Raw genomic sequence first — 27,199 nt, forward strand, 5'->3', positions numbered from 1 at the left:
ACAGCATCTAAACTCCACATAGACTACACTGTTTCCCCCTGAAGGCTGTTCTTTGTAGTGCTACACAGTAAGAATGAAGAGGCACCCAAAAGTGCATGAATCAAAGTCGAGGAGGTCCCACCTGGAACTGTGGATCTGTGTCCGTCTCTCCTATGTGAGAAAGCAGCTCTCCGCTGGCCGTGCCAACGTTTCCTGCAGCCTGCAGCAGGATCTGACGAGGCTAGAAGCAAAAAGGTATTATGGACACAAAGTCAAACAACGAAGGGTAAAAACATGACATATCTCCATGTCCCTTGTAGTTTGGCGGTGTACCTCTGTGTTGGCAGGCTGGGCAGTCTTCAGCATGTCGGAGACGGCACAGGCCAGGTTCTTGGCGGCACCCAGCAGCTGCTGCCCATTTGCTCCTTCGTCCTCCATGAGCGCCGCCAGCAGTTTCACTCCCTTTGACATCTCTGTCAAGTTGGAGGAGATTGTGGTCACAGCACAGCCCACCGCTGTGTAGTCCGTCTCTGCTGGGTCACCTGAGGACAGAGAGATACAGAACTGTATGAACTCCCAGAGTTTGGTCAAGGAACTCATTTCGACAGTGTTCAGGAGGTGATGGTTTTTAGAGCAGAACTCTATATGCATATTTGTTGAAGTGAAAGTCCCAAACTCTCCCTGAAATAAAAAGGTTTTTCATATTAAATATGCCTTCCAATGTTATGTGCGTGACTGACCAGAAATGTCTTATTACTGAATAACAACATATTCTGTGGAATGACATCTTTTTGTTATACAGTCTGATTAGAATACCTGTTTAGCTCCTTACACTTCAGCACTGGGTCATCCATATCTAGTCATTTTAACAACTACATCAAGATTGTTTCTAGAACATAAAAGTCTTTTAATTGTCTCTTGAGTAAAATATTATTATTTCTTTGGTTATCTGGTTTTTAAATATAGGGTGCATTTGATTAGACTTAAAATCGATGTCACACCATCTGAGTCAGTCCAGTCCAGTCGGTCTTTTCCCTCCTGGGGATAACCACGGTAGTTGCCTCACTCCATGATGCTGGGATCATCCCCTCTTTTCAAGCTGCGTTAAAAGTCTGGAGGAGACTTGCTACTCATTCAGACCGGAAAGCCTTGTACCATTCGGAAGAAAAGCCATCCAGGTCAGGAGACTTATGTGCTTTTAAAAGATCGCACTATTTAACTTTGCTTCTGTTATTTCAGATATCAATTTAGTATTTTGATCTTCTGACAGTGTTAGGTACGTTTCAGTCCATTGTTCATCTTCCAAATGTGAAAGGGGGGGGGGGGGGGATTCCATACATACTGGCAGCAATAAGGAGGGTTTGGTGAAGCACAGTGTTTCTACCTGCAGTGAGGTTGACCATGGAGGCGGTGCCTGCTGTGATGGCATCCACCTGGGAGTGGATCTCATGTTTGGACTCATCCATCTTGTTCTTGCGCCAGGCTTGGGATGCCTTGAACAGAGAAAAAAAGTCCTCTGGTCACAAAGATCTAGGTCTCATACTCATCATATTAGCACTCAAACCAAGAACAAAGGAAGGTTCAATCTTACAGCATCTGTTCCCAGTGGAGGCAGGGTATCAAAGTCATCCAGAGAGGCCTGGGCAGCCTGCACAGCCTGCATACTGCAGTTGATGGTTCCAGTCAGGGCCTGCTGTGCTGAAGTCTGTGGACACACAAAACCACCCCGTGTTAGTGCATCTCTCAATACGTTCTCATTTCTCTACGCTGTCTGTGGCTCTCAGCTCAGAGCCCATTGGTTCCTACTAAACATTTAAATCCTGAAAAACACCTCACAAATATATCGAGTTTATTTCTTTTTAAGTTGTATGTGTGACTGAGTCTAAATAAAGTATGAAGGAACATGTCACCAGAGCAACAGTGAGGCTCATTGATGTGTTTTAATGGAGCATAAAGTCTGAACTAACACTACACCTAGTAGAGTGAAATCTGATGCTTCCATCGCAGCGTTATTACAGAGCTGTCTATTGTTGACTGTACTATTTCACCACTAATAGTATGCAACTTGGTTACTATTGCTTTCATGCTAAGGTTTCAGACACACTATTTGAAGTTACTAAATAATATGTTAGTGTGGCATTTCAGAAAGAACCTTTACTTCTTAGTACATACATTCAGTGTTAGTTTGGCTCTGCACATGAGATTTGTTTCCAATAAGAAAACTATAATATATAATATAAAGTATCTATAGAATATCACCATCTCTTTAAGACTTGAAACTATAGAAATAGATTTGTTTCAGAGCTCACTTTATCCTTCTGAAGATTCATTTAAGGCTCTAAATGTGGACCTTTTCCCCAACTCATAACTTTCATCCTTTCCCATTCAGACCCAACCCTCCTCTGTGTCATCAGTATGTTATATATCATCAGGGAACAATAAATTAATTGCGCATTATCCTTCATAAATAAATAACATATTGAAAAAAATTATTTTATTTCTTGTTAAATCCTTTTCAACTATTCAAAAAAGTCCAAATTGCATCCACCATGATTCCCTTATGTACTTATATTGTGTTATTACCACTACAGAACAGATGCAGTTATATTGTTATTCTGCCACTTAAAACCTTTAGGATATTTCTTTTACCAGTGGAGGCATGTGTCCTCGGTGCATCTGTCCACTGGTGATGTGCTGCTTGGCCTGAGGCATGGAGCCCATCTGGAAGCTCTCTGGACCTCCAGCTCCTGAGCGCATGATGGCTGGCAGGGCCACTGAGCCTGTCTCCACCTTGCCCACCTTGTTGAACTGCTGCTGCAGCACTGTGGACCTGGAGAGAAAGGAAAGAAAGGGAGAACTCACTTCTATGTTAAAGGGTTTCCTCCAGGAGAATCGGGTAGCAGAGGTAGTTGCTCAAGCACTCACTGACTGTGAGCACATACTAACAGCCCGATCAGTCTGTCTCCCTGGGTTATAACAACTAGACAGTATATGCATATGAATATGGTAAATGGTCTGCACTTGTACAGCGCTTTTCTTGTCTTTCGACGACTCAAAGCACTTTAACACTACATGTCATCATTCACCCATTCACCCATTCACACACTGATGACAGGGGCTACCATGCCACCTGCCCATCACACTATCTAACATTCACACACCATAGGCACAGCTACGGGAGCAATGTTTATGCCTAGAACTACTGAAAACATACAATATCTGTAAATGAGAAGCACACATACTTTTTGGGTGACACAGAGTCTTCCAGCATGGTGGATTCTTCATCTCCCTCCAGGCCAAAGTGGTCTTTGCTCTTTTTCTGTTGAAAGACGGTAAAGACTCCAGTGAACACAGCGGATCATACAAAATGCCATTTTAAAGGACTCCTGATTCATGAAAGGTTGGACAGGCAGGCTAATAAACCTGTATGTTACATCTGAGACACTCTCAAAACACAACAATAAACAAATGTAGACAATGTAACCTCCATATCTGGAGATCAAAAACACTCACTAAACACTCATTGATATTCTTTAAACCTGTGTAAAATGGATCAGAAGACAGAATAGGATTATGGATTTTCAATATATTCTAGATATAAAAAAACAAGAGAACAAAAGTTGAGCAATTTCCATTCACAACAAAGCTCCTAGATGCCCTTTTACGTAATATTTTTCTAACAATTAAGGAATCCAACTTTAACAGACAAACGAAGAGAGAAAAGTCAAGTTAGTAAACCTCAACTAAAACACGTTACCTTTGTTCAGTTTAATGTTGGTCTCATAGCAATGCTGACTGTTACCTTTTTAAGGATGATGTCGATGTAACCGGCAATAAGCTGAGCTATCTGCTCTCCCTCAGTGGTCTGCACAGAGTAGTAACCATCCTGGTAGTCTCCAAAGTCCTAAAAGCAGAAAAAGACAACATGGGATGAAAAGATCTCATTGGTATTAAAAGTGTCCTTGTTTCCCTCATTTGCATCTTTGTCCTCTCGTGAAAGACGGCAGGAAGAGATGAAAAGAAAAGTTCAAGTGAGGAGAGAGGAATCGAGGAAACGTATTTTTAGAGAAAGATGATGTGATTTCCTCTGAACCATTTCTGATGAAGGCGACACACTGGATCACAGCTGGATCACAGCTGGATCAATGCTGGATCAATGCTGGATCAATGCTGGATCAATGCTAGATCACAGATGGGTCACAGCTGGATCACAGCTGGATCAATGCTGGATCAATGCTAGATCACAGGTGGGTCACAGCTGGATCAATGCTGGATCAATGCTAGATCAATGCTAGATCACAGGTGGGTCACAGCTGGATCAATGCTAGATCAATGCTAGATCACAGGTGGGTCACAGCTGGATCAATGCTAGATCAATGCTAGATCACAGGTGGGTCACAGCTGGATCAATGCTAGATCACAGATGGGTCACAGCTGGATCACAGCTGGATCAATGCTGGATCAATGCTAGATCAATGCTAGATCACAGGTGGGTCACAGCTGGGTCACAGCTGGACCAATACTAGATCACAGCACAGGATAATGTTCAGTCTGCAGTGCCTTGGAGTTGATGTAGCTATCTGCTCCAACACGTCTCTTCAAACCACCAGCTTCATTCATTACAAAGCTGTATGTTGTGTTTCTCTTGTGAACAAATGACCACAGCAGTAGCAGTCAGGGGTGTAAATCTATGGCTCATAATTACTCTGCCCTTCTTCAGACAACTCGTAATATCTGATTAAATGAATGCTGGATTAAAGGTGGAGTCTGTGATTCTGGAGAAAAAGCGTCGACACCCAAACAAACCCCTCCAGATGTACCATCCCTCTCGCTCCCGCTTGCCTTTCACTTCATACATCCATGGCCTTTCCCCCGTCCTGTGCACGAGCTCCAACACCCCTGTTGCTGATTGGCTGGAATAGTGTTAGCTTCCCATTTTCAGAGCCAGGGCTGTGTATGAACGCCGGCATTTTTTCCAGCGCACACACAGAACTGACAGTAAATATCTGCTCTCGGTCGCTGTCTGAATTTTTGAAAAAAATTGTTTCGATATAATCGCTGACTGCACCTTTAAGGGCAAGTACATTTTATCAACTTTGGCACAAACTATTGCGGTAAAGCATCTTGAATATCAATCTGTCAAATCATCCATTTTCTAAGCTGGTAAGAGACAGGTTACCACCTGGAAGTTTTTCTATATCTTTCAACGACAATCCTTCAATCCTTGAGATATCTGAATCAGTTTTCTAAATAGTCTTCACACAGCTGTGAACATGTAGGTCTGCGTTCCTAACCAAGCAAGACTTCTGACGTTCAACTATTCTTCAAGCAAAGAGATTCAAGGCTCACATCAACTTGCACATGGGACTTGAAACCAAGTCGTACTGTGTTGGAGTGCATCTTGATAACAACACCACAACATGCTACAGCTACAAAACAAATGGAAGGATTTTTTGCAATGGTATTTGCTCTCTAAGCACCTGCATGACCACACATGTCGAGCCCTTCAGTTAACGTTATGACGGGGATCACATGCAGCCACAGTGAGCGTATCACGCCTCGGTACAAGCTGAGTCCAGAAACGCTGCGAGGGAAACTCGCATTTCAGCTCCTCTATCCATCATGTCATGTTCTCACACTCCACAAACTGCGTTAGCATAGGTGAGGGCTGGAAAGTGAACTGAGAAGTAAACTTGTTCCAGCAGCTTCAGACTCGACGACGTGTGAACTCACAAGGGTGAAGCTCTTGGGAGAGGCGGCCCAGCGTTTGATGTTGGTCAGGTTCCACTCCTGGATCACCTCCTTGGTCTTCTCGTCCACCCTCATCACACACTCCTTGGTGATACCCAGCAGACGAGGCACCAGTTTGTTCTTGCCCTTCATTTTCTCCTGCAGGATGTTCAAGGAAACAGATAGAATGTCCTTACTGGAAATAAACCAGCAATCTTAATATATTTGATTTTCTGATACAAACATTTTGCTGCATGTCTACAAAACACACCCTGTAAACCTCAAATCTGATTATCCATGAATCAACATCACAGAGGACCGGACATGATCATTTATGCTTTTCTAGTCGCCAATCTTGTAAAATGTAGTGTTGGTGATAAACTTGAATAAATCCAGATGTTTGAAGGAGATGTTTTCACAACAACATAAATAGATATTAGAGATGAGCTATGAGCTGTTAACACTAGCTCTAAGCAGATTATAATACATCATTAAAACTACTACCAATTTATTTTAATCAATAAAAATACAATCTTTCCTTATCCTTTGAATTGTGTGTTTTTATGAAGAAGAAAATACACTATAAATGACTATAACAAAGTAAAAGTATAACATTTAGAGTTGTTTCAGAGTGATTGATTTTTTAGATGGTGGCAAATAATAAATATTCTGGATCCTTGTAGACCAGCTGCTATAATCAAACAACATAGAGATTTGTATCTGACATTATGGATCATCAATGATTTGCAATTAGTATCAGCGGCAAAAACAAACGTGATCAGGGATCTCTGAAAGTGATATTTGCTCCTTTTTTCTTTTGTGCTGATCTGATCTGTGATCTGATCCGTGATACGATTCAAGCCTGAAGTTTTACTTTTCGTTGCAGCACTAGATGCTATTGAGCAACATAAGCGTCTCTTTCCCCATGTTAAAAAAACTCTACCTATAGAAACTGTATCAATTTCTACACATAACATGCTGTGATGTCGACCGCTTCTAAGTTCAAGCAGTGACGACCTGTTTCCACTTCTTTGATGTGAGACGTTGAGGGGCAGCTTTCCTCTCACCTTGACCAGAAAGAATGACACTCCGTAGGTTTTCAGAGACCTGGCCAGCTTCACGTAGCTGACTTTGGCCTCGATCTCGGTCATGTTCTGACAGTTTTTGTGTGCCTGCAGAGACGAGAGACACAATCAGAGGAGCAGATCGACTCAGTGTAGCATTAAAGGCAAAGCCAAATACAAGTCATCTAGATTTGTGGCATCTCATGACTAATGGACGTGTGATGCTGCTTCCTTTTTGAGCTGTCCTGCATAAAGCAGCATTTCCTGTTTTCATAAAGACTGCTACATTATTGCTAAACATAAGTCTAAGATAGAGCTTTGCAATACCTCCCCAAATCTCAAAGCCTCCTCTCTGCTGACCTTTTGAAACTCAATAATAGTTTCAACATTGTAAGCTAAATCAGAGTGTATGTTCAAGCTTTAACACTAAACGATCATGAGAACACCCACATGTAATCTGCTCTTACCTGGAAGATCTTTTTCTCCCCTTTGTGCTTGATGTACTCTTTGGGCAGGAACTCCTTTAAACTGAAGGGGAAAGAGTTCAACTAGGATCCAACAAGCCTCAGGACCATTTCAAGAAGCCCACTCAAAACAGAAATGTCAAACGATAATGGATGTAACAAAAAGAACAGTGAACATGTGAATAAGAAGGGAGCGCTCACTCTAAGAATCCAGGCTTGTGTTTGGTCTCGTTGTGGTCACCAAACTGAATCTGACACTGATAGCCAGCAAACTCACAGGCCTTGTCAAAGGAGACTGGATGAGATCCATTCAGAATGTCATCACGGGCCTGTCCCCACACACACACACACACACACACACACACACACACACACACACACACACACACACACACACACACACACACACACACACACACACACACACACACACACACACACACACACACACACACACACACACACACACACACACACACACACACGTCAGGATGTCATCAAACAACAATCAGGAACAACTGAAAACTACTTGGACGAGAAAAACATCAGTTTCAGAAACAACATCAACCAGTACAACCATCGAGCCGTGGAGAATGTTTGATTGTGATTGGCTGGAGGGAGTGCATGGTTTTCAGATGTCAGTGCAGTATCCTCAGTGGCACAGTAGTTCCGACACCAACACCAGTGTCAGAAATGCCTCCGATACAGGCTAAAATGTCGGATCAAGGTATTGTGAGTACGTCTATGCACCGAACCGATATCAGGTTCTCGTACCATTCATCAGCTCGTTTACGCTACACAAGAACAACACAAAATCGATGATGGAAGTAGCTGAGGCCTGAGCCATCTCAAGTCTTTCTCATCTCTGTTGAGAGTTGCACATGCTCGGTAGCTATCGGGCCGGTGCTAGCAGAGTGTAACGTTAGCCCGAGCTAACAAAATGTCAGTAATAATTTTTTTACAGTCAAGATGCTCAAACTAGATAATAAAAGAAAAGTTCTATGAGCCAGGCCATACACCAATGATAGCCATCGTATCACATTCCTACTGGGTTAGGAGTATACAGCTGTATAGTATACATATGTGTTTTTAACAAATCCAAGTCCAGGTATGGAATCTCTGTCGGGAAGGAAAAATAGCGCGTTAAGACTCATGTGATTGGCTGCTGGTTTCAGCTGGAGCTTGGTTAAAGCTCCTCCTATTGGACAAAGTAACTTAACGCTTATTCAAAGGTTAACAGAGAAAAGGTTCCTATTTAAGTCACACTCATCCTACGTACGAATAAACATACAAACCAAGTAGGTTAATGTTGAGTGTGAGAACATTATGTTGTGTTAGATACATAATATCTCTTTTTCTTTCTAAGGAGCATTACAGCTGAATTCCATTCATTCCTGTATTCAGTAATGTTGCTTCTGATAGGGTTAAAAACAGACAAAAGAGTGACGTCTTTGTTTAATAGTGCAGCATTTCCATCTTCGTCAGGCATCGTCCAATCACCATCACAGCCTGTATGATATGTTTGGATTTGTTGGAGGAACACTTTGTCCCCTATGTGGGAGGAGCCCACACTGTTGTCCAGCTCTGCTCTGATTGGTCCAGTTTGAGATTTGACGGGATCTTTTGTCCGTTTTTTGCCCTCAGTTTACTTTTTCATCCAGCCCCTGTAGAAGTTGTTACCCTACACTGTCGTTGTGATTAGGTCAAAGGCCCTCACTGCCTGGTTCTTCCACCTTTAACAGTCTGTTAACCTGCTCATAACGCTGTGTTACATGTGCGCCCACAGATATTGTTGAAGGAGAAATTTCTATTTATCCCTTAAATGGTATCCTATAATTATCAGCTTGTATTTGATGAAAAAGTACTGAAGGAAAAGTACTTCACATACATATCCACCTCTCACATAAGGACTTTCTAAAATGGGAGATTTGAATAGTAGAATTAATTGTGAATGCAGAATTGAACCTGGCAATTGTCATATTTCAAACACCAGGAGCCCCGATTCATTCAAAAACCCTTTGATGAGGAAGGAGGAAAAGGAAAGGGATTGCTGACCGACTGGCAAGCTTCAGAGAGATTCACAAAGGCTATCAATCAGTTTGTGCACCTGTACGTAGAGCAGGTTGAGCTGAACGGGGTCTCTGGAGTCCACGTTCTGGTCCGAGTAGAAGAACTTCCTCCTCAGCAGCAACATCTCCGTCTCCTCCACACCCTGTTCCCTCAACGTCCTGCCGTGGTCCAACCAGTTCACTGAGGAAAACACAAAGTGACTCAGGAACGGCAAGGACTCGCTGGTCGCTGCACCCTCTGTGAAATGTGTTGACGTTTTCTAGAAACCTGGTTTGTATAATGTTACAGGGGATGTTTGATTGATATATTAATATATCCTCTGGTCTATTATTTACGTTGTCAACTCACACTGTACACAGGCCAAGCAAAAAGGAAGAGATCTATTAGCCAGCTGTGTGTCACAGGAGGCGACTAGTCAAGTTGCAAACAAAATATTAAGAATACATTCACATCCTCACGCCCAACAAAGCCGTGTCATCCAACACTAACGGGAGTGAAACCACATCACTGTTGGTCAGTCTCTACTACAGGCCATGAGGTGAGAGTGGGGGCTGGTGTTGGTCTTACACTCATCATCTGTGTGGAGCTTCTGCTTCAGCTTCTCCATCTTCTTGTCGTCTCTCAGCAGAGTCTTGTCTCTTTTCAGGGTGCCCATGGTCTCCTCCTTCTTCTCCTCGACAATGTCTCTCACCAGCGAGTACTCGTCATAGTTTGTAATGCCTGTTGAACAAACGGGGTTACCGCATTTACTTCCAATTTCACCCTGCAGTCCAAGCACACGTTGAGGACTGAATTAACCTGCAGTGACAGTATTTGTCCAGGTGACGTGTGAGCAGTGCATGGCAGAGCTGACCTATTCTAGCACAGATGGTCATGAGCATGTCACTGACGATCTTTGAGTCGTCCACCATGACGGTCTTCACCGTGCCGTCCAGCATGCGGATCTTCAGAGGCCTCTGCTTCTTCTTATACTCCAGAGTGTCCTGACAGACAGAAGAGACAGGTCAGGAGTTCTGTGTTACCAGATAAAGCCTGATGTATTAGCCACAACACTCTGAGACAAACCAAGACTGACTTTGACATCGGAGTGTCTATTTACACCCGGGTGAGAATAGTCACACGGGAGCTATTCAACTATTTACAGGTTGCTAAGCTAGGTTGAAGGCCAGTCACAAGTCACATTAAATCGAAGAACGCTTGCGGTGATTGGCTGGGAGCAAAACCACACAAATAGTCTTTTTTTTCTAGAGGTGGGCACAAAAAAGATGGATAGCAGGTATCGTTTGACTGAAGAAGTTTGGAACTGACTTGGTACTGCGTTATACCCATCCTAATCACCACTCCATCTCATCCGTATTCCACTTCAATAAGCTCTTTTGCACTACTTCACATACTGAGAAGCTCACGCAGTCCATTCGCAACACATGTCATCAGCTTTATTATTATCATTCATTTTATATATATATATACAATTCATTTCATTACAGATGAAATGGACCTCCAGGGCGTCAGACCTCCAGGGCCCCAGATCTCCGGGATCCCAGACCTCCAGGGCCCCAAACCTATACAAAATACCCAGGGGAGGCAGTATAACCCGGCCTTGATGTTACCTTTGATCCATACTGTTTATTAGAGGGTCCTGTCTATTTAGTAACAAACCCTGTAGTTGTTGGGGTCCCCACAGACAGGAAGGTAGTTTGTACTGACAGTGAGCACATTATTCCATCCTTCTATTGGTTCTCTGTATGGGAGGCTGCTGTGTGCTAAAAGTGAAGCATTTGAGTGGTGTGTAGAGTGACTCACCCCATTCCTCAGCATGTAGTAGTCCAGGGCCTTTCCTGCCTCCAGCCAGATGCCTTTCTTTGGGTCTTCATCAGACAGAAACAGCCCATAGTCATTGGCTGCCGAAGGAAACAGAAACACTGTGAGTCACTGGATGTGTGCTTCTTGGCTTACATGTACATGTGGATATTAGGCCACTGGTGAGCTATTTGTACTATTATTATTATTGAAGTACTTTTAGAACAGTGCACTAGCTTCCCTGTCCATGTGAACTACGTCAGTGGTTCTGTTTCAACACATACATCTGCTCCAAACATTTCAGGTCACACTGTTGTTGGTGACTATGCTGTAAAAGATGTCAGAACAATGTGCAGCAAGAATACCAAGATACTCTGCTTTCCGAAAGATATGGTCTCTAACATGAGAGACAAAATCTGATCACCCACTCCCCCCCCCTCCAAGAGAAGGAGTCTTTACCGCAGCATGTGATAGGACCCACCCACAACGAGGGCACACTCTGGAGCTAATCATCACCAAAGGTGTCAACATTTCCAGGTTGCTGTGACTGATGCTGCACTCTCTGATCATCTCTGTGTTTTCTTTGAGAGCGCAACCTCCTCGCACACAAATGTCCAAACCGAGGTTGTGACAAAGCGTTCCATCTCTGAAAACACCAGTGAACTCTTTATTCAGAGGTTCTCCTCCACACCAGCCCTCTCTTGCATCTCAATCAATGAGCTTGTAGATAGCTTCAATTCTAAAGTTAGAAATGGTCAAAATGGTATTGATGCCATTGCACCCACTAAAGTGAAGGTTGTCTCGGGTAAGCAAAGATCTCCTTGGAGAAATGCTACGCTGGTCAGAGAAAAGAGAAAAAAAGCTGAGTGCAGGTGGCGAAAAACAAATCTCCAGGTTCACTGTGACATCTATAATGAGAGACTTTGCAATTATAATTTGGAACTTAGAAATGCAAGGCAGTCCTTCTTCTCTCACATCATAACCAAAAACAATAACAATACACGCGCCTTATTTGCTGCCGTCGACAGGCTATCAAACCCTCCAGTGTAGCTGCTGAGCTCCAATCCACCTGGGCATCAATCAATTTGCCTCCTTTTTTACTGACAAAATTCAGAAAATTAGACATGCAGTCAGTGCCTCCACACCAACCACAGGATATGTGTTGTAGTTATGGATTCAGACCTCAACCTGAACAGCCTTATCAAGACAATTACAGCATCAGCCTCCTGTCACCTGAAGAACACATCAAGGATTAGAGGACTTATGTCTCAACAGGATTTAGAAACACTCCATGCATTCATCTTCAGTAGACTGGACTCCTGTAACGGTGTGTTTGCAGGTCTCTGTAACAAGTCCATCAGAACGCTGCAGCTGGAGTCCTCACTAAGACCTAGAAAGTGGATTACATCACTCCAGTTCGGAGGTCTTTGCACTGGCTTCCTGTCCAACAAAGAATTGACTTTAAAATGCTGCTGTTGGTTTATGAAGCACTGAATGGTTTAGAGCCAAAATACATCTGTGATCTGCTGCTACCTCATGAACCATCCCGACCCCTTAGGTGGTCTGGGACCGGTCTACTTCCTGTTCCCAGAGTCAGAACTCAACATGAAGCAGCGTTCAGTTGTTCTGCTCCACATATCTGGAACAAAGTCCAGAAAGCTGCAGGTCTGCTGAGACCCTCAGCTCCTTTAAATCCAGATTGAAGACTTTTCTGTTTGCTGCCTTTAATTGAACCACATTCAAGGATATTAATCAATTTCCTCCATTTAACTACTGTATTTTATTTCTTAAACTGCACTGCAACTTGTATTCTATTTTTAGCTTTTTAATGATTTAATGAGTGTTTTTAATGTTTCAATCAATGTTCTTAGTTGTTTTTAAATCTCCTTTTCTTTTGCCTTATGTTTTGATGCTTTAATGGTTTTATGTGAAGCACTTTGAATGACCTTGTTGTTGAAATGTGCTGTACAAATAAGCTTGCCTTGCCTTGCCTATCTTCCACGTTCACAGTCTTTGGAAAATGATTGTGTTTTGGCATCTTTGACACTTTTTGTCGTTGTTATTCTCAGCATGAAGAGAAATGCTACGATAGCTCTCGCACAGTCACTCCATATCCTCACTATGAGTCCGAATCAAAATGCAGGCCAAGTTATTCATAACAAAACTTCAATAAGAAAATGAATTGTGTTCACCTATCAAACTTAGTTTTCAAACAACTTCCAGGGTGGTGGACACACTGACAGGAAGCGGTCAGTCTGACAGTAATGCTGCTTCTTATTCTAAAGCAACAATCTGCAACCCAGCAACCAGAGGGCTTGGATAAGGGTTGGGTTCTGCTAGTTCACACAAAGTGCTAATAGTTGTTCAGAAGAGCCACCCTGAGAGGTGGGGTGATAAGCCGGCCTTCGTAGGAGGAAGGGGAAGAAGCAGTATTGTTTAAATATGGAGATCACAGTAACATTTCCACACATTTTTACCAGAAAGACACCAGGGCGTAGTGGTACTAACTAACTAACTGGTGTAGTGTTATCTGTGGGGTGAGTGTGAGGAGCCAGAACTCACGCTGTCCGAGCTGCGCCTCAGGAACTCTCTCCCTGATGATACGGCAGGCGTCGTACACCATGGTGGAGGGCTCAAACTGCATGGTCTTCACCACGTTCCCCACACCGATCTTTAGGGACAGGGCCACCATGGTTGCTGCTCTGCTCCTGCGCCCGACTCACAGCTGCGTGACAAATAAAGCAGTTAAGACAAATCAAGTGTACAGGAGTAAGGCCCGTGGCAATATCACATTCACTGTGTCCACATCAACAGTTCTGACCCAACCCAAAGTCTGCAACCACGCTGTACAAGTGATCACATGCTGGCAGATGATGTTATAACAGGGGACAACATAATTAGATATTAGAGATTATGAAATGTTTATACTACCTCTAAACAGATTATAATACATCATTAAAACTATAATGACAAGATTTGTTTTAATCCATAACAATCTTTTTTTTGCCTAATCATTAGAATTGTGTTCATATGAAGGAAAAAAACCCGATACATGACTGTAACAAAGTCAAAGTAGAACATTTAGAATGTTTGATGGTTTACTGACTTCAGGGCACTTGTCAGAAGTCAGAAGTGATGATGAGGAAGGATTATTGTTGTATCAGCATCTTTGGTTTTTAGCACATTCCTGCATATTATACCCTTAACACAATGTCCCTAATCTGGTGCTAACATGTGTTTGTGAGTAGCAGGCGGCTGACGACTTCTGTGACAGGGAGGTACGAGAAAACGAGCCAGACAAGTGAACCGGACGCAGCACTGAGGGGATATCTTAAGGATTCTCTTTTTTAGATTTCTCAGAACAGAGTGTGAAGCTGAGTTTGAAATGAGATGCAACAGTTACATTTACATGCACAGAAGTATCCAGAGGACTGTGAGGAACCCAGTCCAGACAGGAAACAGAGTCACACTACATGTTACCATCATCTGCAAACCGATCACTCCATGCTGGAGCACTACTCTCATAATGTGTGTGTGTGTGTGTGTGTGTGTGTGTGTGTGTGTGTGTGTGTGTGTGTGTGTGTGTGTGTGTGTGTGTGTGTGTGTGTGTGTGTGTGTGTGTGTGTGTGTGTGAAAACAGCTGTCTTTTGCTGCTGGAAATGAGGATGAGGAGCGTTGAGACTGATCCAGTATACAGTGAACAGGTTGTGTGCTGTGGAAACAGAAACAATGAGCAGAGTGGAAGACTCACATTTCATTACTACTATTTAGAAAAAGTGGTGCTCATTGAGTCATTTCCGGCTGCAACAATTACAAAAACTGATGTGAGTTGAGTATTATCAGGATACATTCAGCAGGAGAAGGAAACAAAGTGTGTGTCTTTAAAGTTGTGTGGAGATGACATCTTAACAGCATGGCTTGTGTTGGCATCAGAGCTCAGAGGAGTTGAATGTCACAACACCCCCCCCCCCCCCCTCACATCCTGCTGACACGGTCCCACTATCAGTTCCTCCTTATTCTCCTTGATGACAGGCGGCTGTAGCTGGAGTGTGTAGCTGGGAGGGGTTCAGATCTCAAGATACAGCTCTCTAAATGAATGCTGGGTATTGTAGTACCAGTGACTAGAAAACAAGCAGGGAAACTGCCGTTTCCTGTAAAACACGGAGGGCACTCTACTCCCCAGGACTGATCGTGAAGACTGACACAAGATCCACGGTGATAAAGTGAACTCATTATCAGACTTCAACAAGGTGAAAACGAGCTGAGCGACCTGAGCCACACTGAGGACTTTAAGATATCCATCAAGACAATATCTTGTTAAACTGCTGAAAGTAATATTGGACTAAAAAAGTACATTTTTTGAACACATTGTTGTGAAAGATGTTCATTGTAATATGATCCTACTTTGTAATGTGGTTAATAAAATCTAAATGTAAGGATTGGATTCCTCTGAGATCAACTGCTGATGCTGCTTGCTGGCAAGCATTTTGAGAAATTGGCAACCAATTGTTTGTCCTTTGGTTGCCATCAGTGGTTTTAAAAGTTAGTGCAGAGCCCTGTACTTTCCACTGGAGTGATTCAAACTAGAAGGAAGGCGAGTGAAGTAAATACCTGATGTAAGCGGTGTTTTAGTGACAGCCCTCCTGCCCCGTCAGACAATGAACTGTGGCGTTTTGTCTCTGGCTGAAGAAAAGGAAACAAACCACGTTAGAATCATTTTCATCAGGACACATGCTCTTACATTTTCATGACCAATGGAAACACAATGATCACACCCTCCAGCAACAAGATTTTAAACCAATTCAACCAATCCCCACATTATTTGCAACAAGTTTCAATTGTGTCATTTCCTCACAGAATGAACTGTCGCTCCTTCTGTTTGACGATATATTGTCCCAGAAATAATGATAATATAATAGCATAATTATACAAGTACACCCTTTCAAAGAGCAATGATCTTTTAATTCTAATGTATTGTGACAGGCCTAACTCTTCCTATTAAGATGCAAGGGCAACACTTAGATCTTGAAATGCAATGCAAGAATCTCCACTATCCCTGAAAGTTCTTTCAAAATGCACTTCTTAACAAGAGTTTGATTTAGTTCGATTCGTCTTCACTTAAGTAACGACAGATTCTTTTTTTGTTGCTAAATGAATTAGTGAACGTGCCTTTGCACTGAAGCTGGAGCTGTCCTTTGTCATCACCTGTTTAGAAATTCAATAAAGTTCAGAAAAAAAGGTCACTCATCGTGAAGAAGTTGAGAAATCCTCCCAACTTGTCCAATTGCCATTCCTTTCTGCAGAAAACACTCTTAGCTGTGTTACAAGTCCATGTTACCTGACGTCACTTCTCACAAATATGTGACAGGCTGACTCTGGATTTCTCTGCTGCAACATGTATGAACGCTGCTCAGGCCTGTGGCTGGAACAGCAGCAGCTCACTGCTGTCACTGAGCTCAACACGCTGCTGCCCAGCTCTGCTTCTTGTTTAGTGGTCATCCACCAAACTACAAACTGAGACCTCCCTTCACTCTGGTATGACAGGGCTCTTGTGAGATCCCCTCTCGATGAACTGATGTCATTTCCTGTTTTAAAAAGCCTGTCGATGCCATAAAAGGGCATTTGAGCTGTCTGTGTGCTCCCAGCTATGACTCAGCTGGGAGCACAGTATCCTGTCTGCAGTGAATGTGAGGACCGTTAGTTTGGCTTAAGGAGAGATAAGAGGGACTCATCCAAAGCTCATTCAGGTCGGTACGTTTATTATTAAAAAACATTTAGGACCAAAAAGCCAAAACCACTTCACCCTTCAGTTTGATTAGTCTCAAGTCAGGAGAGAGAGAAAATGTACTGCGAAGGCTTCCCACCCCACCCTGACTGAAAGAGGAAGTGCTGAAACACAACAGTAATTACTGAGCAACGAGTAAGAGTCCACAGCAGCCAATCCCACTCAGCGTGGCAGGGAAACACTAGAAACAGGGCATATACTGATACGGTATGCACATGGTGGTACGAGACGAGATATCATATGGCATCAGTGCTCTCTTTTCCTGGTTTTAAAAGGCAACATTACTAAATATGATCAGCTGTGTAACAGTAGTAAACATAGAAGTTTGATTAAACAAACAAACTAATTAAGTATACTTCCAAATATGCCTCATTACTTCTAGGTTTTTACAGTGCAGCGTACTCATTATAGAGGTCCACCGATTCTGCACCTCTGACACTGACATGTGAATGTTTCTGACAACGATATATGAGCAAAATTCATGTGTGTGTGTGTGTGTGTGTGTGTGTGTGTGTGTGTGTGTGTGTGTTGCTTATTGAGCTTCATCGTGGCTAACACTGTGTGCATACTGAGGTCACAGGGGGTCAGGACCTGGAGGTCGACACACTCGGTTTCACAGTTACAGTTTCTACAAGAAGAAACTCTGTTGTTTGGATGACATGAGCATCCAAGTAATATGACACACATCACCACACCCTGAAACCACACTTTCCTTAATGTGACCAAACAACTGATTACTGCTTTTGAACACTGAATGACTGAACAAACAAGGCAGGTCGCCCTGAGAAGGTCAACGATGGAGCATTCCATTGAGGTGTGCTGGTGTTGTACATGCCGGTTCACAGACACCCTGAAGCATCACTCTCATTTTCACACGTCTACGTGTCTCACTGCTCGTGTTTCTAGACCCGGTACCAGACCTCAGTGAGAGCACTGCATGCTGACTGACATTAGTAAGTGTACCTGTGCTATTCCAGCTGTTGAAGCAGCAAACATTGGCTCCTAGCAGCTACATTACATACGCTAGACCTTTCTTAGCTGACTTCACTTCCTGTCAGTCCGGTCCAGACTAACACTGTAAAGTGACGGCAGTCAACCGTCATCCTGTCCTGTCAGCAGCCAGATACTCTATCTCCTGTCCTCCAGTCAGTCCTCGCTCTGTCGTAGAGCACAGAGGAATATTACAATAACCTCTTATCTTAATATGCCAGAACAACACATTCTACTCTCCCGCTCATCATGTGATCCGGTCCATCCACCGCTTCCTGCAGCTTATCGAGACAACCCGACCAATCTGTTGGCATTCTCTTTGGCTTCACAAAAATTGGGGAAAATAATCAATCGATCCGTGATCCGTACGGATCCCTTCTCCCGGTTCAGCACACATGTGAACCGGATTAATTACAGTTAACGTCATCCATTACCGTTTTACTGACCATCGTTATCCACCAAAAGTCAGTCAAATATGAGATCAGGACAACATTTATGTTTTTAGAATCGCCATTCACAATGTAACATTATCAGTGTTTGAATCACAGACTGTATGTAAGACGGTTTAAATAGACAGGAAGGGGGCAGCACCGCTAACAGCCAACAGACCGAGGGTCCATTCAGTTCCATTGTGATGCGTTCAGGCTCTGTTCAGTGGAAATGAATATTAGGTGAAGGTTAATGATGACAGTATCATGATGTGTTCACATGTAATCTTGTTAAATGTAGTGTTGGTGAGAAACATGAATAGATCCAGATGTTTGAAGATGTTTTCACAACAACATAAATAGATATTAGAGATGAATTATGATCTGTTTACACTAAGGCAGATTATAACACATCATTAAAATAGTAATGACAAGATTTGTTTTAATCAATAAAAATACAAACTTTTGTTTTGTCATCATTTGAATTGTGTGTTTTTATAAAGAAAAACAAACACTATAAATGACTAACAAATTAAAAGGAGAACAGTCAGAGTGTTTGATGTTTACAGACTTCAGAGTGGTTGAAATGATTTTTGGGATGGTGGCAAAAAAGTCTGGATCCTTGTAGACCAGCTGCTATAATCAACAACAAAGAGATCTGTATCTGACATTATGGATCTGCAATGATCTGCAATTAGTATCAGTGGCAGAAACAAACATGGTCAGGGATCTCTGGAAGCTCTATTTTATTCTCTTGTGCTGATCCGATCTGTGATCCGTTGCACCACTACTGTTGTATGTTTGCAGGTTTCAACCAGCAGACGTGAACTTGGTTGGTAAACAGCTGATCACACTGGTGACTCACAGAAGCTGTGTGGAGGAAGGACAACTTTACTTCATATGATGTTTATGGCATCTACATGCAAGTCTACCACTCTGTCCCTGCTGTGGGGCAGAGTGGTAGAGCGGGTCGTCCTTCAATCTGAGGATCGCTGATTCAAACCCCGGCTCTGCTAGTCTATGTCCATGTGTCCATGAGCAAGACACTGAACTCCAAATGACTTTAGGCTGTGCCGGCGGTGTGTGAGTGTTAGATAGTCCTGATGAGCAGGTGGCACCTTGCGTGGTAGCGCCCGTCATCGGTGTATGAATGGGTGTGAATGGGTGAATGAGGTCATGTAGTGTTGAAGAGCTTTGAGTGGTCGGATGACACGGCAGAAACGTGTTACTTGTTGTTTTTTCTGTGATATAAACTGTATTTCAGGAGATCTGTTGCCCACACTAAGTACAGAATGCCGTTATTTTACATTCAAAGCTTCTATTGAGCTTTTCCATCGAAGCTTTAAATGTCTGTCGTCATATTTTATGACATCATCACTCAAAAAATGGCAGAAAGAAAATGTGATTGTGTTATTGTGGTGATATTAATGTCATTTATGGCGCTGTGAGATTGCTGCTGGACCGCCTTGTTAATACAGATGTTGCCTTCATTAGCGTTCAGCAAGTTATTGGAAAAGTTTGGATCACACAAGTCGGAAACTATCCTACGCAGAAATGGAATTCTACCAATAGTGTAATACTAATATTAGTGTAGCCTGATTTTCTATCTCAAACTGAGCAGAAATACACAACGAATAGATATGCAGTGTTGAATGTGAGCGTTATGAATGAAGCCTCAAAGCTTCCATCTCTTCGGTGCAGCCTGACTGAAAGGTAGAAGAAGCCCTCACTTCTCCTTTCACTGAAAGTACAGAAGAGTTCACAGTGAGGATGCTTAGCAGAAGTACAGCAAGCTGTGGTGACGAGCAGCTGACCACGAGGTCACGGAGCAGCCGAGTACTCACAGCGCTACCGTCTCAAACATCCGGTGTGATGGTGGCCCCACCAGCCCTGCTGCAGTACAGACTCACGGTCACACCCTGCACCAGGATCCACACCAGCACATGGACCTGGATCAGGGTAGTCCTCCGCTTCAGTCAAACATGTTCGCTGTGTTGTGCAGAGCTGGGACATGCAGTGACAGTAAAGCTTGTTACAGAGCTCAGTACCACTGAGAGATCTCTTCATATTATTGGATGCAGCTGTGTTTACCCTGCTGACGGTCAAATATACACTTATGAAACTCCCAGTATGAAATGTTGACAGACAGGGAGCTGATCTAGGCTCTGGTACAATCCCTCATGTCTTTTGTTTGGGGGGGGGGCAGTAAAATAAAAAATACATTCTTCCTGTTTCTGTTCCAGTTGTTTCTCTTTCTTAGTCTTATGATATCTAAATCCATCTCCACTCTCTTCCTGTCAAATGTTACAGTATCATTGATATGAGCCCACTAGTCCTCAGGTCATATAGAACCGCTCTTTGAGGGCAAAATATGGAGAAGATATCGATCCGTGATAAGAGACCAGACTTGGTCTTAGATATTGTAATAGAAGAGTTGTCTTTGTATGCTGTTAAAGGCTGCATAACAGCAAAGCATTATATCCACATTATTGATGATTATTTATCCAAAACCTTGGTGACAGCACCGATAGTCAACCCTGTTAACACTAGCTCGAAGCAGATTATAACACATCATTAAAACATAAAAACATTTAGAATGTTTGATGGTTTACTGACTTAAGAGCGGTTAAAGGATTTTTTAGACGTGGTAAATAAGAAGACGTCTGGATCCTTGTAGACCAGCTGCTATAATCAACAACAAAGAGATCTGTATCTGACAGTATGGATCATCAATGATCTGCAACTAGTATCAGCGGCAAAGCTATATTTGCTCCCTTTTATCTTTTGATCTGATCTCTGATCCGATCTGAACCGTGAGTTTTATGATCCGTTGCACCTCTAAGTTACATCATATCTCCCGACAGCTTCGTACATGTCGCGCTTATTCATTAAGTCACTTTTGAGCGATCCGATCAAATGTAAAAGCATCAGATGGAAATCCTTCTGGGAACTAAACCACGGCCAGATAACCTGTTTCAGTCGGAAACACGTCCCGTTCCAGAAGCTACACCTGAAGGACTGCTTCCACTCCAACCCCCCCACACTGTGCCTATGTTGGGACGACCACCACATCATGTAGAAGCAGCTCAGTGTGTAGATCTTGGTTGATACTATTCTATCCATCAATGTCACTTCAACAGTGTACTGAAGGTGTTCATCTATGGCAGTCAGTGCTTCTATTGTTTACATCGCTCAGCCCGAGCAGCTGATGTGTTCAAATGTTGGGACGAAGAAAACCTCAGTCAGTCACAGTCAGTGTGTGTGAGGGAACACACACATCTGCACTGAGGTTGGTTTGATCAGCAGCAGCTGGACACATACAGAGCCTAGTCTAAAGCACACAGCAGCTCTGTGATCAGACCGTATTCATGCCAGTACTTTGACATCCAAAGGGTTAAAAGTATCTAAAGGTCAGCAGATATAGTAGCATACTACATCAGTCCAAATGGAGCATTATCAGTATCTCTCCATGACATTTCCCCACAGTGATGGATTACGTGTGCATGTGATGAATCAGTGGTATCAGGACTTCATCTAATGTCCAGTGAAGGTAAAGTATGGCGCTGTCGCGATGTGTTCAAGCTATGCAAAGATGTAAGCAAACCAGATTAGTTGTTCCATCTTATTTTCTCTGTACAATTACTATTACTCCTTAAAGAAGCAAAAGTCATTTTATCCGATTACACGAGTAATGGCTTGAGCTATCGGTATAGCATTGAGCGCTGCAGCTTCTTCTCGGTCACGGGTCTACTGATGGACTCCATCCATTTAAGGATCCCTGTGAGAGCTGAGACCACAGTCATCGAGAGTTATAAACAGAATCAGACGAATGTGCAACTTTGTAGATCTGACAAAAAGAAAGCGTATGCATATTTCTGGCTTTGTGCACTTTAAAGTTGTGAAACCACAGACATCTTTCAACATCCTTTAAAGTAGGTACTGCTATATATTTAGCAGGGCAACATGAGCACAGGACCGTATCGCTGCTCTGCGTCCTCCAGCCCAGCAGAGGAATTCAAACGTGCATTCCTCTGGAATACCAGCACGAGCGCACAGAGACAGAGCGAGGAGAGAGGCTTTATTCAGCCGTACAGTAAGTCACTGGCAGCCAGCACAAGAACTAAATGCAGCCAATCCCCACGGACTACAGGAATGTGAAGACGGAGACATTCTGTGGCAAAGGGAAGATAACATCTCATCTCCACTTTGAGACCGCTTTCAACTCCCAGGAAGTCCACCAAAAACAAGGCTGTTTGGAATAACACTTTATGCCATTTCCTGTATTCATTTGCATTTAACCGTTGCTATAGAAACACTGACATTAGTGCCGTGTTAAGTAGAAATGTCTACAATGTTCAAGCACTAACTCCTCACAGACTCACAGAAGTCCTATTCAGTTGGATGAACAGAGACGGATTCTCTGTGCCTGATGCTGAAGGACAATGTTATGCGTCTCAGCTTGACTCCACACAGGAAGTTGAATATAGTCTGACGGACCCTGATTGGACCTGCATGCTCACATACAGTTCAGCAACAGCTAAAAGCAGCAGATGCTCATATTTTAGGAGTATACTAACATGTCACGTAACGAAGCAGACATGAGCACCTGCTGTGACTAACTATCACATCACATGCGGTACCTCCACCTCTTCATCCCTCTGATGCAATGTGCTCAAACTGATTCAACTATAAAGCAAAGAATCTGTCTGTCTGTCTGTCTGTCTGTCTGTCTGTCTGTCTGTCTGTCTGTCTGTCTGTCTGTCTGTCTGTCTGTCTGTCTGTCTGTCTGTCTGTCTGTCTGTCTGTCTGTCTGTCTGTCTGTCTGTCTGTTGTTCGCATGTCTGGACAATCTACTTCACACTTGTCGTATTGATGTATTGCTGTGGACCAAAGGAAGTGACGTGTCAAATTTGGTGCAATTTAGACCCGTGACACGTTCAATATTAATAAACACAGCGCTCTGAGCAACAGTGTGATCAGAGTTCAGGGATACATATCTTATTTATAATTTCTTCGCTCCTCACTTGAACCAGAAGTTGTTCTGCTCTGCTTAGTTTTCTGATTCACCGTCTGGTTTAAATATATGTTGATTGTAGTCTGAACAACAAAAGGACCACAAACTACTTTCTTCATTTATAGAAAGATTTGTCTGATATTTACCTCAATAACTTTTATTATGGAAACAATTAAAGTCAGAGAGAGCTGGAGAGACGAAACACGTATTACATCATTGATCATTCCTGAGTGCCGCGTTTGATGAGTTATGTCATTTAAGTATAACCTGAAACATGGAGCCTAATACATTAATTCCATTGTTCAAGAGAAACCATAATCATATTCTGGGTTAATTAATAATGACTTCACAATCAGACTTAAATAATTAATAAATACTATTAACTCATTGTGCCGGTAGAAATCGGTCCTGCGCTTATAAACAGAACACAGTATAAATCATGTGTACAGTCTATCAAAAGTCTCTCCTCCAGCTGTTAAAGCCGACTTACAGCTGATCCAGCTGTGATCAGCTGATCCACCGTCAAACAGACGTAGCTTCATGTGACGCTACAAAGGAAAGGACGTCTTATTTCCCTAAAACGTATTTCCTCGTTTCCTCTGTCCTCACATGGTTTCCTTACGCAAGACGCAAGTGAAGGAAACGTGAATGCAATTAACAGACTTGGGATGAATCCCAGCAGGTCGTCTGCAGCAGGCCTGACTTACATTCACTGCACTTCCTTTTGCTGCTAGATGCTGGACAAAGTCTGCTACGGTCACATGGGTGCTGGATGAATGTTCAACCCAAACTCCTCTGCTGGAGTCAACAGGAGCAGCTGTGACTGTTAGACTGGATACTAACTTTAACTCCAGAGTAAAACTATTATCTATTATAGTAAAACTATTAATACCGCACAGTAAAGGTTCTGCATTGAAATGTTCACTTCAAGTGAAGAGTGAAAAAGAGGAATTATCAGAACAATGTACTTCATTTACTTAACGTCTGATCAAGGTGGAGCTTTGAATGCTCATATTATTCTGGATAGTTTCATAATTAATAATGCATTTATTTTCTCTTCTCTGATGTCTCTGTCTGGTAAATGTAGTACTACGAGGTTTTGTTTTGAAGTAGAAGTACACAGCAGGGCTTGACATGAAGCTTTTCCAGCTCCATGCAGAGGCTGAAGGCCGAGGTCTTTCACTAACCCGATATAGGCCTATTAATAAATCAATCAAATCAATTGAGATTCAAACAATTGGACAAAAATAATGTCAAATTCTAAATGTCATCTTTTAACGTTGTTACTGTCATCTATTGTGGTTATCAATATTTAAAGATGAGGAAATGAGTGATTGTGTTTTGTTTTTAGATCCTAGCTTTGATTAAAAAGATTGTCATTTGTAGTTTTGATGATGTATTATCATCATATATATCATATATATATATCACTTCCTAATTTAGTGTTTTATATATATAAAACACTAAATTAGGAAGTTAAACAGCTCATAATTCTCTTTTATATCGCTGTGAAAACATCTCCTTCAAACTACTGGATTTATTCAACTTTCTCACCAGAAACTACATTTTACTAGATTGCATTTGAACACATCATGATAACGTTGTAATTGACCCTCACCTAATACTCATTGCACTTTTTGGAGCTTGAACGCACCATAATGGAACTGAATGGAACCTCCGCACATTTGCTGTTAGCTCTTTATTTAGCCAAACAGAACTTCAACACATGTCTTGTTCACAGTGTAGGCTTGTCAGGGCTGGCACGTTATTCCAGGGAACAATGAGTCACAATAGTAACATAATCCATATTAGTCATATCTAAACATCATACATCGAAAGCTGTTTGGGCCCTTTTAGTGTGACTTGAGTGTGTGACTCGACATGTCATGTGAGGTGTGTTGCTGAGGACCAGAGGAAGCTCAGCACCAGCACAGGTCAGACATGCAGCCCGTCCTCAACACAGACAGTCTTAGGACAGTTAGTTTAAGATTACAGAGAACTAGCTCGTTGTCTGAGCCTTTACACTGTACAATGATGTGATCCCACCAGCAATGCACAGTGTTTCATTCCTAGCACAGAGTGGGTTTGCACGTGAGCAGACAAGCAGCTGCTGTCCCAGTATGAGAGGAAAGCCCACTGCTTACCTTAAAACGTTAAAAGCGTTTGGAAATGTTTCTGTGTAATAAACCAGAACGCTCTTCAAATGTCAGTGGCGCTGACTCGGAATGAATCAGCAGGATTCATGGGAACCTGAATGTTCATGAAGAAGTGCACATATCATCTCACAGCTTCAGCTCAGTAATCAGCTGGGCCTCCTTCAGTCTATCACTGGGAGTACAATAATCAGGTCAAAGATCACAACCACTGACTTCTTTGAAAATGGATCTATGTTCTCCAAACAGCCTGACTGCTTCATCTGATCTGATGAAGGCTGAGCTGCTTGTATCTCTGGAGACCGGAGAGCTCTCGTGGTTTACTCCACTCCCCAGACAGCACACAGGCTTTGGCTCGAGTCGAACACAAATCATTTCTTGTGCTGGAGTGGCAGCACATGTTGTCTTGACCAAATATGGCTGAGTGAAAACACCACAGTCTCTGTGCAGCACACTGGAATGAAAAGCAGGTCTCCTTAACGGGTGTGAGAGCTCCTGCTCTACAGGCTGACTGTGTGTGGAGGTGGTGGATCAGCAGCCACAGTGGAGGAACGGACCCTTGTTGATCCTCACGCATAACAACCACGGATTCATTACAGTTAACCATCACAGGGTGAAATACAGTTTTACTGCTGATCGTCGTTGCGATGCGTTCAGGCTGTTCAGTGGAAATGAGTATTCAGTGAAGGTAAATTATAATGTTATCATGTAAAATGAGAAAGTTGAACAAATCCAGTTGTTTGAAGCAGATGTTTTCACAGCAACTTCAATCGATATTAGAGATGAATTATGACCCGTTTACACTAGCTCTAAGCAATTGTAAAAAATACTAATGACAAGATGTTTTATCAATACAAATATAATCAATTGCTATGTGTTGATTATGCTAATAACCACTATAGATGACTTTAGAATTGTTGATGGTTTACTGACTTCAGAGCGGTTGAAATGGTTGTTGGGTCGGTAAAGAAGAGAAATAGTCTGGATTGTTGTAGACCAGCTGCTACAAGCAAACCAATCAACAAAACCAATCGGACTCAGGCGATATGGATCCATTTATGAGTCAAATCTGAGATATGTTAAGAGTTTTATGATCCATATATTAATACAAAACTATTTATGAATCAGTATTTCCCCCGCGCTGTTGGCAGAAGAGCCGCTCACTGCGACATGGGAATGAAGTACAATATAACACGTTTGAATATATGTCTGGCTTTCTCCCTGATGGTCTGACAAAGTCAATACATTTGTCGCTAGACGCTAAAGGGGCTAAAAGGTCACCAAATCTAGCGCCAACACTGCTGCTGGGCCACTATACGGTGAGTTTTCTTTTTTGTATATTGGACTCACAGTGTCCCACAACGCATGGTGAAATGTGTTGTACAACTGATGACCACTAACCGAGCACTATATACCATCAAGCACTGCACTAAAGGAATAATGTCGGAGGAGGGAGAGCAGCCGATTGAGAGAAATCCAGGAGTTGTGGCACAAAAATGAGTTCAAGCGAGCAGAGCAGCACACCACAACACAAAGAGTCACAAAGTACTTTGTGTTCATTCACTGGTTTGTGACATGGCATACTGCTTTACTACTTCTGTTCTTACCTTTCACGATAAAAGCCCTGGACAAAAACGCTGCATCACTGTTTACCTGGGGAACAGGAATTGACTCAGGGTATTTCCATAAGAGGCAACTCAACTCAATTTCTATCACAAAAAT

The 27,199-nt window shown here is 42.6% G+C and overlaps 1 protein-coding gene across 2 annotated transcripts in view; it reads right to left on the reverse strand.

The window, feature by feature from the left end:
- The window catches only part of tln1 (talin 1), a 74,878-nt gene that overhangs the window by 44,308 nt on the left and 3,371 nt on the right, over nt 1-27,199 (reverse strand). For both annotated transcript variants that reach the window (XM_079178967.1, XM_079178966.1), the window contains exons 2-18: nt 15,719-15,790; nt 13,670-13,832; nt 11,111-11,208; nt 10,161-10,290; nt 9,875-10,027; nt 9,345-9,487; nt 7,439-7,566; nt 7,241-7,301; nt 6,777-6,881; nt 5,713-5,868; nt 3,782-3,883; nt 3,222-3,298; nt 2,629-2,809; nt 1,571-1,684; nt 1,364-1,472; nt 313-521; nt 122-220 (exon numbers count right to left, since the gene is read on the reverse strand). In XM_079178967.1, the coding sequence (XP_079035093.1) occupies nt 122-220; nt 313-521; nt 1,364-1,472; nt 1,571-1,684; nt 2,629-2,809; nt 3,222-3,298; nt 3,782-3,883; nt 5,713-5,868; nt 6,777-6,881; nt 7,241-7,301; nt 7,439-7,566; nt 9,345-9,487; nt 9,875-10,027; nt 10,161-10,290; nt 11,111-11,208; nt 13,670-13,799 (1,995 nt within the window). In that variant the 5' untranslated portion in view covers nt 13,800-13,832; nt 15,719-15,790. The remainder of the gene's footprint in view (nt 1-121; nt 221-312; nt 522-1,363; nt 1,473-1,570; nt 1,685-2,628; nt 2,810-3,221; nt 3,299-3,781; nt 3,884-5,712; nt 5,869-6,776; nt 6,882-7,240; nt 7,302-7,438; nt 7,567-9,344; nt 9,488-9,874; nt 10,028-10,160; nt 10,291-11,110; nt 11,209-13,669; nt 13,833-15,718; nt 15,791-27,199) is intronic.

Source organism: Pholis gunnellus (genome assembly GCF_910591455.1).
Source record: "Pholis gunnellus genome assembly, chromosome: 18".
Classification (NCBI taxonomy): Eukaryota; Metazoa; Chordata; class Actinopteri; order Perciformes; family Pholidae; genus Pholis; species Pholis gunnellus.